Consider the following 18024-nt stretch of genomic DNA (forward strand, 5'->3'; position numbering starts at 1 on the left):
AAACAATTCTTCTACAGCACACACTAAACCACTATCACAACTAAAATAATGAAAAATGATTACTTAATATTATCAAATATCAAGTTAGATGTCAAATTTCTCAATTACCACAACCATTATTAAGTGAGTCAAATTAATCATATTTCTTTTTTTTGAGACGGAGTCTTGCTCTGTCTCCCAGGCTGGAGTGCAGTGGTGCGATCTTGGCTCACTGCAAGCTCCGCCGCCCGGGTTCACGCTATTCTTCTCCCTCAGCCTCCCAAGTAGCTGGGACTACAGGCACCCGCCACCACGCCTGGCTAATTTTTTGTATTTTTAGTAGAGACGGGGTTTCACCGTGTTAGCCAGGATGGTCTTGATCTCCTGACCTTGTGATCCGCCCGCCTCAGTCTCCCAAAGTGCTGGGATTACAGGCATGAGCCACCGCGCCCAGCCCTAAATTAATCATATTTCTTTCTAGTCTCTACCAATACAAAGAGAGAGAAGGAAACTGCAAGGCTGGAGAAGGAAGAAGTGATTTGTTCCTCAAGTTTGCTTCCTGTTCCTGTCAGTTTCACCTGAGCCTTGCTTAGTCACTAGAGCAGCATTCATTCAAGTAGCAACAGCTGAAACCAGCCTTATTGTGCCCCTCAGTGACTCAGTTACCAGCCAGTTGGAGGCCTCTCCTCAAAGAGCTGAGCCTGAGCTCCTCTTTCAAATTCAGTAACCCAGTACTAGCCAAACAGCACTCCCTTCCCAGAGGTATGAGATTTGTGAGAACTTAAAATAAGAGCTAAAAATAGGTAATATGCTTTATGGTAGCATTTTTTATTCCTCATATAAGCACTTCACAGGGTTAAATTCTTCTACTTAGAATGTAATCTCATTCACAACAACCACAAAAAGAATAAAACACCTAGGAATAAGCTAACCAGGGGGGTGAAAGATTTCTATAATGAGAATTACAAAACACTGCTGAAAGAAATCAGAGATGACACAAACTAATGGAAAAACATCCCATGCTCATGGATAGGAAGAATCAGTATTGTTAAGATGGCCACCCTACCCAAAGCAATTTATAGATTTAATGCTATTCCTAACAAGCTATCAATGGCATTATTTGCAGAATTAGAAAAAAAAAATTCTAAAATTCATCTGGAAACAAAAAAGAACCCAAATAGCCAATACAATCCTAAGCAAAAAGAACAAGGCTGGAGGCATCACAATACCCGACTTCACTATACTACAAGGCTACAGTAACTAAAAGAGCATGGTACTGGTATAAAAACAGACACATGGGCCAATGGAGCAGGTCAGAGAACCCCAGAAATAAAGCTGCACACCTACAACCATCTGATCTATGACAAAGCCAACAATAACAAGCAAAGGAGAAAGGACTCCTTATGCAATAAATAGTGCTGAGATAACTGGCTAGCCATATGCAGAAGATTGAAATTGGACCCCTTCTTTTCACCAGATTAAAAAAAAAAAAAAAATCAACTCAAATGGACTAAAGGCTTAAATGTAAAACCTGCAACTATGAAAACCCTAGAAGAAAACCTAGGAAATATCATCTGAACATCAGCCTTGGGCAAAGATTTCATGATGAAGACTCCAAAAGCAATTCAAACAAAAACAAAAATTGACAAGTGGGACCTAATCAAACTAAAGAGCTTCTACACAGCAAAATAAACTATCAACAGAGTAAAAAGACAATCTACAGAATGGGAGAAAATATTTGCAAATTATGCATCCGACAAAAGTCTAATGTCCAGAATCTACAGGGACCTTAAGCAAATCAATAAGCAAAAAAAAAAAAAAATGACCCCATTAAAAACTGGGCAAAGGACGTGAACAGACGCTTCTCAAAACATGACATACACGCAGCAACAAGCATATGAAAAAAATGCTCAATATGACTAATCATTTGAGAAATGTAAATTAAAACCACAGTAAGATACCATCTCACACCAGTCAGAATGGCTACTATTAAAAAGCCAAAAATCCACAGATGTTGGTGAGGTTGCAGAGAAAAGGGAACACTCAAACACTGCTGGTGAGAATTTAAATTAGTTCAGCCACTGTGGAAAGCAGTTTGGAGATTTCTCAATGAACTTAAAACAGAACTACCATCCAGACCCAGCAATCCCTTTACTGGGTATATACCCAAAGGACTAGAAATCATTCTACCATAGGGCCAGGCACGGTGGCTCACGCCTGTAATCCCAGCACTTTGGAGGCCAAGGCGGGTGGATCACTTGGGCTCAGGAGTTCAAGAGCAGCCTGGGCAACATGGCAAAACCCTGTCTCTACTAAAAATACAAAAAATTTTTGCTGGGCGTGGTGCCGCACTTGTGTTCACAGCTACTCGGGAGGCTGAGGTGGGGAGGATCACTTGAGCCTGGAAGGTGCCACTGCACTCCAACCTGGGTGACAGAGCAAGACTCTGTCTCTCAAATATAAATATAAAAATAAAAATAAAATAAATCATTCTACCATGAAGACACATGCATGCATATGTTCATCGCAGCACTATCCACAATAGCAAAGACAAGTAATCAACCTAGATCCCCATCAACAGTTGATTGGATAAAGAAAATGTGGTACATAAACACCATGGAATCCTACACAGCCATAAAAAAGAACAAGGTCATGTCCTTTACAGCAATATAGATGGAGCTAGAGGCCATTATCCTAAGCACATTAACGCAGGAACAGAAAAACAAATACTGCATGTTTTCAGTTATAAGTCAGAGCTAAATATTAAGTACACATGGACGCAAAGAAGGAAACAATAGTCACTGGGCCTACTTAACAGTGGAGGGTGGGAGGAGGGTAAGGATATTATGGGTACTATGCTGATTACCTGGGTAACAAAATTATCTGTACACCAAACCCCCATGACATGAAATTTACCCATGCAGCAAACCTGCAAATGTACCCCCTGAATCTAAAAGTTGGAAAGAAAAAAAATAATAATAGCAAGCTTAATATATTTGTTTTGCTCAGGCTAGTATTTAAAAGGTGACACTGACCCCATTGTGAAGTTGGAAGCACAGGAGAAAAAAGTGACCCTGATCCCATTATGAAGTTGGAAACAGAGGAAAAAAAAAAAAATCAAGAATGGAGGCAAGTGCAAAGTTAGCAACTAATTTCTCAAATCAGAAATCTGAACTTCTCAATGCTTTGCTTTCCTCACCTGTAAAATAGAAATAATAATAATAATAGCAGTGACCCGTCTAGAGCTGTTCTAAAAATTTAATGAGTTAATACATGTAAAGGACTTAGAATAGTACCAGGCTCAAAAAGCCCATAAGTGTAATCTCACATTAATATGGCCTGCTTATTCAGAAATACAAATACTTTTCTTCACCCACAATTAATAAAATATTCTAAAAGCCAGCTCATAGTATAAGCAATTTCTGATTTAATCAATCTTTCAAATTATCATGTGACTCAAGATAATAATAAGCTCCCCTATGTACTCCAACTGAAGACACTAACAGTCAATTAAATAGTCATAAAACTGAAAACATATTAATAAACTCTATTCTCTGCTATAGTGTTCTATAATTTCACACACAGTATCTTCCCAACTAGAGTATGGCAACAACTAATCTCCTTACCTTTATTCTCTCTTTCTTCTACTCTTCTCTGTGTACCACAGCCCAATAGTTGATCTTATTAAAATTTTGCTCTCACAATGTGAACATATCCTGCTCAAGTTCTCCTGTAGCCAGATACATCAAACCAAAAATCTTCAGGCTTGTTCTTAAGATCCTTCACTATTCTGCTCCCTCAGTTTCACCTACTATTTCCTAACATAAGCCCTCTACCCCAATCAGGTTACTAATTCTCACCTTTGTACTACTGCCCACTGTGTTTTCACAGCCTGAAATAGAACTCTCCTCTTCACCTGTGCATTTCTTATCAGTCCTTCAAGATTCAGTTCAAATCTCACATTCCCTCCACAAAATTACCTGGACCATTCAATCCTCCAGGAATCTCTCAATTATCTGTACCAAGAGTATGACCTAACATTTAACATTTTATTATACTCATTTTTTAATGTTCAAGAATTGTCCTATATAATCTTGTTTTTCTGAGTTAGATTATAAAGTACTCAAGGACAAAATTAGAGTTGTCCAAATCCTGGCAGTGCTGGTAACAGAACAGCTGTATTAACTTAAGCGTTCAAAAGGCCTAGTGCAGTGTCTAACATGTACTAACAAGGTAGTAAATGTATGCTAGCTATACCGGAACATCCAAATTAGAGAATATTCTGTAGACATTAAGAATAACACATCTATGATGTTTGTAAAGATACTGATAACAAAAATGTTGTAACAATATCTGTAGAATGATTAAATTTCTGGATATATAAATACATTTATTTTGTGGGTGGCTTCAAAGAATTGTATTCCAAAAATATAAAGTACTAGTATCACTGGATAGTCAGAATCACTATCCAATGAAAGTGATTATGAAACAAAAGTGTTCATGAAACAAAAAAAAGTAATAACATTTCTCCTTTTAAAAAAGCTTAAAATGAAATAAGACAATGTCAAGTTTAAAGGCAGGTTATAAGAATGTACATAGAATATAATCCCAATGTATAAAAATAAAAATGGAAGAAAATTTGTTAAATTTATAAGTAATATTCTATAGCTGATTTTTGCACAATCCTAGATTTCCTACTTTATTTCAAATTTTCTGAACACTATTCCTAAAACATGGTTTGGAAATGCCCCTGAGTTCCTCGAAGATACTACCGGGAAGGAGGGAAATATGGAGGGAGAAAACACTTGTAGAAGTTAAACAAGTAATACATGGAGAAAAATTCAAAGGCAATTCCCATCCTTAAGCACCTGTATTCCTATCATCTGTATTACAGAATGAACTAGAAGAATCAGAATGCAATAAACTGGTTTTATATTAAAGTGCAGGGCAAAGTACAAACTCAGGGATAACGTTAAGCTATAAACTCCTCCATGATTACACCAGAATCAAACTCTAGCAATTTAGTATCACTGGAGTTCCCCACCTCCACTGCATCTGCCCTCTACCCCCAAACACTCATTCTCAAATTTATTCATTATATAATTATTTTTGTCATCAAAAGAAATCACTTGGTACAACTTTGTTTAGATCCTATCCTCTAGTTTCTTTTTAATGCATATGGAAATTTTGATTTATTCTACTATATGTTATTTTCACAGTATTTTGTGTTGTTTACTACTCTTGAATATCTGCCTCTGAACAAGAAAATCCTTTTAATGATTTCAAATTAGGCAGACAAAACTGTTTTCTTTCCAAAACCTGTGAGAGTTATTGCATAAACAGATATGGACAGAGGAAGGAAGTACCCAGTCAACAATACTGAACAGCAGAATAAAGTCTGAATTCTTTGGCATGGCATTAAAATCCAACACAATTGGTCCATATCAATCCTCTTTAACTGTTCTCCATTCGCTCCCCATCATGAATTTTCTGATCACCATTTCCTCTGTTAGAACATATCCTGCTTATTTCCAACAATGATAACCAATGTGTGGGCACTGGCACCCAAACAGACCTGGAGTCAAAGCCAAGTTCTGCCAGGATGGCCTTTGGGCAAGCCATAACTTCTTTGAGGCTCAACTTCCTCATCTTGTAAAATGATAAATATAAAAAACCTACCTCATGAGGTAATATGAAGATTAGATGTAACCCATGGAAAGCCCTCTGTGCAGTTCTGGACATACAGCAGGCATGCAATATAAAGTTATTATTTCTATTACTTCCCAGTTCTGTGCCTTTGCACGTGCTATTTGCTCTACCTGAAATGTTACCCTGTTCCCCTCTTCACTTGGAGAATCTTTCTTACCAACTGAGACCTAAAGCATAATACCACCTCATCTTGTGTAAAGCCTTTATTGACTTCCTTAATTAATGGCTCCCTTTAGGATTTTTTTTTTTTTTTTGGAGGGGGCGGCGGGGGGGAAGGGGGGCACAGGGTGGTGGTTAGAGACAAGTTCTCACTCTGTCACCCAGGCTGAAGTGCAGTGGCATTATCATAGCTAACAGCAGCCTAAAATTCCTGGGCTCAAGCAGTCCTCCTGCCTAAGTCTCCCAATCTGCTGAGATTACAGGTGAAAGCCACTATGCCCGGCCCATGGCCCCCTTTTCTGTGCTAGTTCAGTACTTTGCTCTTTTCTCCATCATAGTTGTTATTATACTAAACTCTAATTATTTATCTTTTTCCCTGAAAGATTAGAAGTTCCTTAAAGACTGGTGAATATTTTCTATCACACAGCACTGAGCCTGGGGCACACAACAGGCATTCAAATGTTTCTGAAGAAACATTTACATATAGATTCTTATAAAAGAATCTATAAAAAATGCTGCAGCATATGAGAGGAGTGACAAGGGCAAATGCTACAGAGAGGACAAATGGAATGAAAGAAGCTGTCACATCTGGCAATTAAGAGGTCACAAGTTTGGTGACACTGGTATAAAAAAAGGTCACAGGCAACCTTAGAGAGATGAATTTCAATACAGTAGTAAGAAATGAACAGTCAGCAGGTGAAAACGTTGCCTTTAAGAAACTGACCAATTATGGAGAAAAAACAGTAAGCTGAAGGTAAAGCAAAATTAAGGGAACATTTCTGCATGACAAGATGAACCAGGAGGTAGAGGCTGAGTATTTAAGTAAGAGGTAATAAAATAAAATCCTGATATGGTGGTAGTATTAGCCTGGTGGGGCCAGCAGCAGTGGGGGATATGCTAGATTCAGCTAGAGGAAAAAGGATGAAGTTGAAATGCAACTTAAGTTTTGAGGTAAAAGTTTTCTGGAAAGACTACATTAATGTTTTGATTTTTTGTAATGGGCTAGATGATCTCTAAAGACTTTTCCAGCTCAAAACATCCAGTTATGTAATTTTTAATGCCAATGAAATATCTCTGAAATCTATTCTTCCTTTCCTTTTCTACCACCATTGCCCTAGCAATCATTATTAGTATACTCTTACATGAGTACTCCCATTTCTCTGCTTCCTATACCTTTCCTCTATGTCATTACTTGGATTGATCTTCCCAAGCCATTGTTTTCTATGTTTTTACAACGTTTTACATATTTTAGACAGACTGATGGGGATACAGATATCTATGTATGGGTAGACATATATGCATTATAACATTTGTTTAGAAAAACATGGATTTGTCCCAATGCCACTGATATGAACTCATGTTAGGGAACAAGTTGAGAATAACACTAATTTTGCGTTTGCTTATGCTCAAATGCAAGAAATGCTCAGCAGGCACAGAAAACTGCAACCCAGTCACGTAGAAATATATGCATACACACCTCAAATATCTATCAGTTACCTCAGTTCACTGCATACGTTATGAGCTACACCCATCCACATCTGGTGTAACACTCTCACTCCAATTTCAGATAACCTTCCTCCTACCATTTTACAGTAATTCACAAGCTGGAATCCTTCTAACACACACTTTTTGAAAAGTTTAGGTATTTTTCAAAGTAAAGTGTCATATTTGTTGTAGTATTTATTTACTTATTAAGCATTTAACATGTGTGAAACTGCTAGTTTTTATTAGGTTTCTATCTTTTTAAATGCCATTGACAAAGTTTTTGAGTGTTATGCCCCAAACTCCATTTTCACATATGCCCTACAGTTTTTACTGCGCAATTTTGCATACCATGACTTTCAGGAACTTATTTGAGCTACAGCATACATACATTTATAATTACTCCAGCTCTAACCACCAATTTCCCAGTGAAATCAAAGGTTATAGAGGTTTAAAAAAAGAAAAAACCTCTGGTCATCCTTCACAATTATCTGAACCTATGAGACTCTTTCAATGGCACAAACACTTTTCCTGAGCAATGTTTCAGGAAACACAATATATGAAAAGAAAAAAATAGGCCAGGTGGAGTGGCTCACACCTGTAATCCCAACAACACTTTGAGAGGCCAAGGTGAGAGGATCACTTGCGTGTAGGAGTTCAAGACCAGCAACATAGTGAGACCCCACCTCTACAAACAAATTAAAAAATTAGCCCGATGTGGTGGTGCAAGCCTGCAGTGCCAGCTACTCAGGAGGCTCACGTGGGAGGATCTCTTGAACTCAGGAGTTTGAGTTTGCAGTGAGCCATGATCGTGCCACTGCACTGAGCCTGGGTGACAGAGACCCTGTCTCAGAAAAAAGAAGAGGGGAGGGGAGGGGAGGAAAGGAAAGGAAAGGGCTATTTATCTAAGACTATTTATGGGCTAATCAAAAAGCCACATAGTAAGGCAGATAAGCAGTAAGGTCCTTTCCCAATGAAGTAATGGTTAAGTATTTTAATATCAAACAGCACAAAACACATGCATCCAACTGGACATGGTGGCTCATGCCTGTACTCTCAGCTGCTTGGTAGGCTGAGGCAAGAGGATCGCTTGAGTCCAGGAGTTTGAGGCTGAGTGATCACACGATAGTACTGCAGCCTGGGGAACAAGCGAGATCCCTGTCTCTAAAACATACAACAAAAAATATACATCCACCCCTATTTTTGAAGTTATAGAATAACATAAAAATACTCATGATGAGTGATTAAGTACACACACAAATCGATAGTGTGGTTCCATTTCTCAAGTAGATTCACAGAAATAAGAATAGAAACACAAATATTAATATGTATAAGATAACAGGTTTTTCTACCTTTCCTTGGATTTATTTCCATGAGGGAACTACAGTGAACACATTGCCTTTTTAACACATTACTTCTACTAGCAGAAAAAAATTAGGATTATATAAATTTGATTTGCATCAACTTTTGCTTACATTATAGGATATGGAGAAGTCTTTCAAGAATTTGAAACCTAAAAGTAACTTCTTTGATTATTTCAGCTAATATAATCGTACTTTTTATTCCTATTCCTCAAGCACCATCTTCTGAATGTTAACTCTGTTCTGACATTTACATTCTTTTTAAATACTACTAAAGATATTCTGGAAAAAACTCCAAAATAATAGAAAATCAGTTGATACTTTATGTAACCTGCAAATTCTAAAGTATTAAGTAGTTTGCTTACATGACCATAGATAAGCTTAGTCTGAAAGATGTCTTTTTAAGTTAATTTCATCTGTTTCAGTTCTGTATTTCAAACTGTATATTATTATGTTTATTTATCCTATTCTCTTAGTCCCCCTAGAGTTTTGTTTTGTTTGGGTTTTTCTGACCCAGGGTCTCACTTTGTCACCCAGGCTGTAGTGTAGTCGAGCAGTCACAGCTCACTGCAGCCTCGACCTCCTGGGCTCAGTTGATTCTCCCACCTTAGCTTCTCAAAGTGCTAGGATTAGAGGTGTGAGCTACGGCGCCTGGCCCCATAGAATTTATCATGAAGAGCCTGAAAACAAAGTTTCAGCTGCCACAGAATTGTAATCCACAATATAAATTCTCTCCTACCTGTTCACTTCAGCAAAACCTAACAAAATATTAATTTTCAGAACACAACTGCCCTATTTCTTCAACTACTTAAATGAGACTATCATTGAAAAATACACTGTGACCCACAAAATTTTGCTGGACAAAATCTCCAAAAACTATCACAGAATAAACATTTTACTAGTCAAATGACATGCTAAGATTTGAACTTGCTGGAGCTCTTTCTACCTTTGAAGTGTGTGATTTTGCTGCTTTTAGAATTTAAATATTCCTATAATTTCGTTCAGCCATGGTGCCCAGTGTATTTTTACATAGCCTAAGGAGAATGTAACAGGTGGCTGAGGCTCAATTCTGTACATGTAGGTATATGGCTATAACACAATTGCCTAAGATCTAAACAGAAAGTTGACTCAGCAGTTAACCAAATATGTTTAAAATCAATTGCCAGTCAAGGATGCCTATAGGTCTAACATGTAAGATTTGTAATCAATGGGAAAAATTTTTGCACTTGATAGTAGTTTGATAAGATGGCAAACACAATGCTTTAAAAGTCCGAGTTGCTAATTATCAAATACATTTATAAATGCAATTATATGCTTTCACTTAAAGATATGTAAAAATTAAAAATGAGTGAAAGTAAAGTTCTAATTACGCATTAACTATTTGAGGTGTTTCTGTAGTCTAGACCTGTCTAAATTCTGGAAAAGAGGCAAAGCAGACAGAGCATTGTGCACGAAGTATGTGACATTACATAAATGTTTAAAGTACTTGGAATTTCCAAGTAGCTCAACCTGTCTGTTAAAATATGCACAGTTTTTAATTGGAAGAAAAAAATGAAAATGTTTAACAACCTCATAGGAAATTAACCTATACAGTAACTACAATTTGTGATCTGGCCATTTTTATAACATTTTCACAAACATCATTTTATTTAATTCATGTAACAATCCTGTTAGATAATCAGTATTCATTTCATTTGATAGATCAGTAAACTAGTACAGGGTATTTAAGTTAGTTCTTCCCAAACTTTAGTGTGTACCAAAATCACTCAAGTTAAAATGCACACTCTCAGATAACATCCCTAACCCAGACTGGGGTGGATCCCAGAAATCTGCATTTTAAATAAATAGCACAAGTGATACTGGTAGATATGGTCCCCCCAGAAACATCTTTTAGGACACTGATTCTAGTACTGTAACTAAAGCGGTAAGCAGTGGAAACTCCTTTATTTTTTTTTTTTTACTCTGAATCAAAGTTCCCAAATGTTTAGATAACAGAGCTGTGCAGATCTCCATGAAAGATATGTAAAAATTTAATTAAGGTGAAAGTATTACACTCAGTTAAATTGTTAGTTTTTTGCAAAAGTAATCCAACTATTAGGCTGGTGCCATTACTTTCAATGGCAAAAACCGTGATTACTTTTGCACCAACCTAATAAATACCTATTATACTAAACTCCACTGCAAACAAATGGTAGTAGGTGCCCAAGTTTTAAGAAACTTAAAATTGAGGAGATCCTACCATAATTTCATTTTCTCTGTAAAGTGGGAAAGGCTGATATTAAACTATTTTAAGTTAATGGCTTCTCATAATTTGAATACCATATCACTTTACCGAAAGGAAAGCTAAAACTTAGGGACCAGGGGTTCTAAGAACATGATGAAAATATAAAAGCACTTAACAGCACACCGTGTGAATACTAAAAAACCACTGAACTGTGCACTTTAAAAGGGTAAATTTTATTGTATGTGAATTATATCTCAATTTTTAAAGAAGGAAAAGAGCACTGAGAAAATCTCAAACCCTAATATTTGCCAATAATTTTATACTTATAAAACATTATATCAACCTTGCTATTAAATGGCATAATTATTTTCTGGCACACATCATAGGTGCTAAAAAAAAAAAATGCAGAAATAATAAATAGCATAAATAGGCTGGATGCGGTGGCTCCTGCCTGTAATCCAAGCACTTTGGGAGGCTGAGGCGGGTAGATCACTTGAGGCCAGAAGTTTGAGAGCAGCCTGGCCAACATGGCGAAACCCCATCTCTACTAAAAATACAATAATTAGCTGGGCATGGTGGTGCACACTTGCAGTCCCAGCTACTTGGGAGACTGACACAGGAGAATTGCTTGAACCCAGGAGGTGGAGGTTGCAGTGAGCTGAGATCACACCACATGCCACTGTACTCCAGCCTGGGCAACAGAGCAAGACTCCATCTCAAAAAAAAAAAAAAAGAAAGAAAGAAAGAAAGAAAATAGTATAAACAGGCCACTAGCTTGATAATGATTTTAAATAAGAATTTTAATGCCAGTGTTTATATATTCATTTGTTCTCAAAATTTTCCATTGAAGTATCACTTTATCCATCTTCTATAAATAGGGCTATTTTTAAATTCTATAGTCATATACTAACAATTTAACACTAAAATATTCTTTGTATTTCTTAAACTAGGTATACAGTATGTAATACACTGAAGCGTAGTAAGATGGTTTATTATGCACAAGACTGTGAGTGCAGACTATCTCTAATCTACTTCTCACTACTGAAGCAAGTAACATACCTTCTCTTCCCCATTTTCCCACAGGGCTGTGGTGAGAATTAAATGCACTAACGTATGTCAAGTGCTTAGAACAGTGCCTGGCACTTAATAAGCACACCATAAATGTCATCTACTTTAATTATGTAATTATTATTTTTATGAGAAATGGCATCCCAGCTCAGACAACTCAGTACAAATCCTGATAATATTAAAATTTCATTTTACCTTACCAGTGAGCTCAAACATTTAGGAAAGCTGGGCTAATATCAGCCCAGGTTTTACACTAAACAGTCTCAGTGTTTACACTATATCTACCCCATTCACAAATCAAATTTTCTCCAACTCTGAGTCATTATTAGTTTCTCTCCTGACTCATCACACAGAAAGGTAGACAGTCTGGAGCATAATGGGAATAACAAAAGGCATTTCTTAATCCACCTGGATTTATTAAGTTTACTAAGTGGAACTTGTCCTATATAATGTTCAATAAATATACTAAATAATTATGACCTAACCTGTGTTCACTTAAAAGTGCTTTCTTGTATGTTAAATGCTCCTTTATCTTCCCTTTCACCAACACGAGTTCAAACTGTGGAGTAGGTGTTATGACCCCATCTTGATAGAAAAACAATATATCACTTAAGTAAAATCAAAGATTCACATTTTCTGACCACTAGCCAAAAATAAATTTACATTTTGCCAAGAGCCCGGTGTTCAAAATTTTGCCACTCTATAGGTTAGAGGGTCAGAAGCAATCTCTGAGTCCACAAATATGACCTGAAATTCTGTTCAATTCCACACCTTTACTGTTTTCCTCATTCAGATGTTTAAATTACTTAAGATAACCTTTAATAAAAAGTTATGTAAAAATCTAGGGAAATACGCTGAATAATGAAAAGTGGTTAATTTTTAAAAACTCCCCTTTCCCTAGATATATACATACACACAAAATACACAAAAATGTTTAAAATATTGCTCTATCAGTTACTTTCTATATGATCTTGAATCATTTAAGCTCTAAGTCTTCATTATCTCCTCTGGAGATAGGGATAAACAGTGTAACTACCACATGAGATTGCTATGAATTTCAGTACATAAAGCACTTTAGCCAACCACTAAAGCTAAACCACTTTAGCCAACCACTATTTTAAAACAGAAGTTTTAAATACTGTACATGTTAACTTTTATACTTAAACCAAAACTTCAGTGCCACCTCTACCTATTCAAAGATTACATTTTCTATGGCAACCATCTCCATTAACCCGTTCACACAACCCTACTCAATGGCAGTAACTTCACAAACACTCTGAAAACAAGTATGTAACTGCCTAGGAAGCTTTTTTCAACTATCACTCCTCCTCCCTGGGTTAGGTACCCTGCTCAGGCACTAAGCTATACTTACTACTCTACTTTTCACATTTCCTTTTATTACCTGAGAGCACCTCGTGGGCAAGGCTTATGTCCTACTCATTTCTATACCCAGACTGCAGCCCAACAGTTGTTATCACTGACTCACATTTAAATCAAATGGGGAACTTATAAAAATATTAATACTTGGGATCCATCCCAGACCCATTCAATATTAGAGGGTGGGGAGAAGGGACAAAGAAGGCACGGAATTGAATTAGCATGAGCAAACATTTTTTTAAAGATCCTAACATGCTATCAATGTGCTGCTCAAGTTAAGAACCACTGCATGCTGATACTTAACATACTATACAAACAATTATGTACACATGTACATATGTGAGAACATATGTAAAAATATACAGGTACTGAAAAGTTTAAGACTCAGGTCAAGATTCTCATCCTCAATAGCTTCTCCCAGCCCAATCATCTCCCCCTTTTAAACACACACTATTTCCAACAAATAGTTACATGCTTCATTAAGATGGCTTTTAAACTGTTAACTCAGTACTTAAATTTTTTCATGTAATTACGCCTTATCCTTCTTCCTAGATTACAGCCTTGCTCCTTGAGAATATACACGGCCATGTTCTTGTTTTCTCCACTGCTTAAGGATAGTGTCTTTAACAGGTATGTAATAAACATTTGACTGATCTGATAAACACACACAAAAATTACTGGCAAGAAGTATGCCACGTCCAAATTATCCAATTTAGGTGAATTACTACCAAAAAATAGAAAATGTAAAAATTTAGAAAGAAGGATTTTTTTCTTAAATCTCTTAGTAAATTTTATCTCATTAAAGAAGCTCTGGATAGTTCGACTTTACCCATCACATGCAGTAACCACCCAGTTTCCTACCTCCCAAATAGTTAGTTTCAGTTTTTGACCTGGTTCCTTGCCTATAACTATCTTCTAGTCAATTCTGATATCTTTAGCTGCTGTCAGGTACCTTTATAACAGTATTATATATATACTCTATAACTAGTAAAGTGAGGTAATGAAAGTCACAATAAATGTATCACACAGATGTTTCATAAGTACTTCCTTGAAGGAACTTAATGTTTATCCACCATTAAAACAAGATCTCTACATACGAACTACATGTTAATCTACTAATACAAACTTGGTTGGGAATCATGTCTGAAAATAAGAGTCTTACTCGACATTAGATAAAATAAAGACTACTTTTGAATATAGAGAGATTGGTCATTTTCATCTTTTTACCTATTTTCATACCTGAAAAATCTGCAAAATATGTATGACTTTTTAAAACAGGGGTGCTAAATTAAATATTACACAAGAAACTCCACAGCAACTGGTATTCTCAATGTTGAAACTACTAGGAGAAATGGCACACAATTCTAAAAAAGCAACAATATAAACACATGAAAATGGCTCAGCTTTAAAGTTTTGCATCATATATTTTACCACTATTAAAATAATCTGAAATACATAAGTTGTTTTGAAAAATATGAAAATATGACGAGGAGGTGCTCAAGAAGTACGTCTGTTAATTAGATACTGTAGTGAAACATTACTGTTTTGTTGGGTCCTACAGCTTGAAACGGACGAGAGCCATAGTTACCACTAAAAGAAAGCAGTCCTCAATTCCCTATTCAATAAAAAGGTTCAAATTCCACAGACAAAAAAAAAAAGGTACCCTTGGTTTGTTTAAGGAAGATTAAATTTAGGAGTTGCCAACACCCAAACGAAAAACATTCCAGAGTATTAGACTCCATTGTAGTGGGAAGTCATCTACATTCTCAGCACTATGTTCTCTTACTCAAAGCAGGGGTATTAACAAAAGATGTTTCTTAGGATCTCACAAAATACACTCTACTTACTTCCCCCAGTAAACATTACCCTTGTTTAAAAGAAAAAAAAAGTACTTGAAAAATAATTTTAGCACATGCAGCCAGAAAAAAAGTGAAGTTTAACATCTGCCAAGATATTTCCCAAAATAAGACCCCTGTCAGATGAACAATGAGGAAAAGATTGAAAATGACAAATTCTTTTATTTGTCATCAGCTACTTTTAAAAATCAAGTTGAGGAATGTAGCTTTTCCAAAGCCTTGTCTTCAATTTCCCCTTAATCTTCATATTTTTAACTAAAAAAAAAAAAAAAATCTGGAAATTTGATTACCACTCTTATGAATTCCTTCTAAAGCAATTTAATGAATAACAGATCTTTTGTGCAAGTAGCAAACCGCAGAGGACAGTTTTGCTGGCTGATAAAAATCTCTGAAACACTCATATAAATACATCCTACAAAGACACACTATGATTTAACAGGTATGGAAATCATAATACTAAAAATTTAGGTATATTTAATATACACCCTAACTTACTGCAAATGCTTCTACTTAAACCACAATTAAAGTTAGTAAATTCGTAATAGTTACTTACTGGGTGGCAAAGTTGAGTAAAATTAGAAAGCCGGGAGAAGAAAAAGTGAAAGCTAAAGGGTCAATGAGAAAAAGATGCAACTATTTTAGGTGAAACAAGGTAGTTGAACCACTTCCTCAAATCCATGAGCTACTATCAAAGTAACCAAAACTTGTTTGAGATTGTTTTGTCTTGTTTCTGGTAGAGGGAGGTGTGATTACACACTTAGTAAAAATGTTTTACCAGTCACTCTAATGCAAGATGCTGCTACCTGCAGCAACGTTTCGAAAATGCTCAAAACTGCAAACAACCCAAAACAAACAAAAAACCCTACCACATACGTGTTTCAGACACAGTACTCAAAAAGAGATCGTCTTAGCGAACAGAATTGTGGGTTACTAAATCATCCCTATTGTCCTAAATATCACTCAGAAAAAAACTGTGTGTGTTTAGGAGAACAACTTATAAACAGTTGATTTATATATAAAATAGTGCATGTATTCATTTGGATATACTCATCTTGAGCTCACTGGAAGATAAAGCTGTCTTGGATATTGCTAAGGCCACATTTTCTTTACAGATGCTATTAAACATTGGTAAGAAAGGAGAAATAAACTGGTAACTTCACTTGGGCACGTGAGACCCTAGGGAATGTCGTCACCACCATTAATCAATTTTTCTAACTGATCAAGCATAAACAGCCAAGTCCAGGTGGCCAAGTCAGCCAAGTCCAGGTGGGCAAGTCCTGGAGCCACAAGTTGTCTTTCTACCACGGTAAAAAAGGATCCTGGATCTGAGACCTGGCCAGGAAGCCTGAAAAGCACGTGTCCTACTCTGAGTTTGGGGAACTTCCCAGGAAGCATTTGTTCAGAGTAAAACTCCATCACCCCCTGCCTGCCTAACTCGGTGAAGGGACAAGTACGAGCCAGGGGAGGAAAACTCTGGGCCCCGGGTAGCTCCCAGGAGGAAGACACCGGGAGGCAGCTGCCCGCCCCGGCCCGGCCCGGCCCGGCTGCGGCCCCCCCCGGCTCACCTCTGCGGCAGGGATGTTGACCACGCCGGTGGAGCGCCTCTTCTCCCGCAGCTTCCTCTTCTCTATCTGCCCCTTGCCTTTCCTGGCACTGGGGCCCGAGCTCTTGCCCTTCTCCGGGACGCCGTCCGGCTCCTCCTCGTCACGCCGGGGCGGCGGTGCAGCCGAGGCAGAGGCGGCTGGGGGCTCGTCCTCCGACCGCCGCGGGCCGGGGGCCGCCCGGGTCAGCATGGCGGAGCCGACCGCGCAGTTCACGCCCCCGGGACCGGGGACGGCAGGTGCGGCCGGCGCGCCGCCCGGGAGGTTGTTGTTGAGCTCGTTGGCAGCGGCGGCCACCGAGGTGCCCAGAGCCCCCGCGGGGGTCTTCCCAGCGGCGTCGCTGCTGCCCCCTCCCGGGGGGGCCGGGCCCGGGGGGTTCTGCTTGGCGCGCATCTTCTCGCGTTTCGCCTTCCACTCCTCCAGGAAGTCTGTGGTGCTGCCGCCGAGGCCGCTGCTGGTTCGGTAGCCACCGGTCGCCATATTCCCAAAGGGGCCGGTCGGGCTCTCACCTCAGGCCGCCCACCAGGGCTCCGGCCGCTGCCTCCTCTTCCTTCCTGCGGCCCCAAGGATGCCAGGAGACGACCTCCAGGAGAGGGACGGCCGCCGCTCCCCCAGCAGCCCGCAGGGCTGAGGTGAAAGACAAAAGGGGGCGGGTAAGGGAAGCGTAAGATCCCCGCCCGACCCGAGGGTCTGCCCCCGGGCTGCGCCCCTCGGAGTCCTCGAGCGCGCCCACCCGTCCCTACCGGCCAGCAGCCGCCGAGTCCCCACCCTGCAAAGTTTCTCCCACGCACCTACAGTACGGACCCCGACGATCGCCGCCCCTAGAAGGGAGGAGAGAGGACTGACCCCACCCCCAAGTCGGCCCGCCAGCCCCATCCCCACCAGGGTCCGCGCAGGCGGCGGTCGAGGTACTAGGGCCAGACCCGCCACCTGTCGGCTCGTCGTATCGCCTGCTCCGCGCTCTGGCCACCGCCTGTCCGAAGTCCCCGCCAGCTACAACCCCACTCCCAAGGCGAGGCGCGGAGCTCCTAGCTGGTTCGCAGAGGAGGCGGGGACCCAGCTGTCCCGCCGAGCGTGGAAAGGACCGGGTGTGAGCGAGCAGCAGAGCAACCCTTACCTCGGAGGAGCTTGTAGGGGACTGGGCGTGGGGCTGGGATCCGACGTCCAGGTGTGCCGAAGCTGGCGCGCGCTCTTCCGCCGCGCGGAAA

The 18024-nt window shown here is 39.1% G+C and overlaps 1 protein-coding gene across 3 annotated transcripts in view; it reads right to left on the minus strand.

Annotated features, from left to right (window-relative positions):
* The window catches only part of PAWR (pro-apoptotic WT1 regulator), a 102907-nt gene extending 85282 nt beyond the window's left edge, over positions 1-17625 (minus strand). Inside the window, exons 1-2 of one of the 3 annotated variants that reach the window (XM_054527429.2) lie at positions 17608-17625; positions 16781-17443 (exon numbers count right to left, since the gene is read on the minus strand). In XM_054527429.2, coding sequence (XP_054383404.1) covers positions 16781-17296 — 516 coding nt within the window. In that variant the 5' untranslated portion in view covers positions 17297-17443; positions 17608-17625. Of the gene's footprint in view, positions 1-16780 lie in introns of all 3 variants that reach the window. The other 2 variants (XM_024257400.3, XM_024257403.3) reach the window with 2 other exon arrangements.
* Between the last annotated feature and the right edge of the window lie 399 nt (positions 17626-18024).

This window comes from Pongo abelii, chromosome 10, assembly GCF_028885655.2.
Source record: "Pongo abelii isolate AG06213 chromosome 10, NHGRI_mPonAbe1-v2.0_pri, whole genome shotgun sequence".
NCBI lineage: Eukaryota > Metazoa > Chordata > Mammalia > Primates > Hominidae > Pongo > Pongo abelii.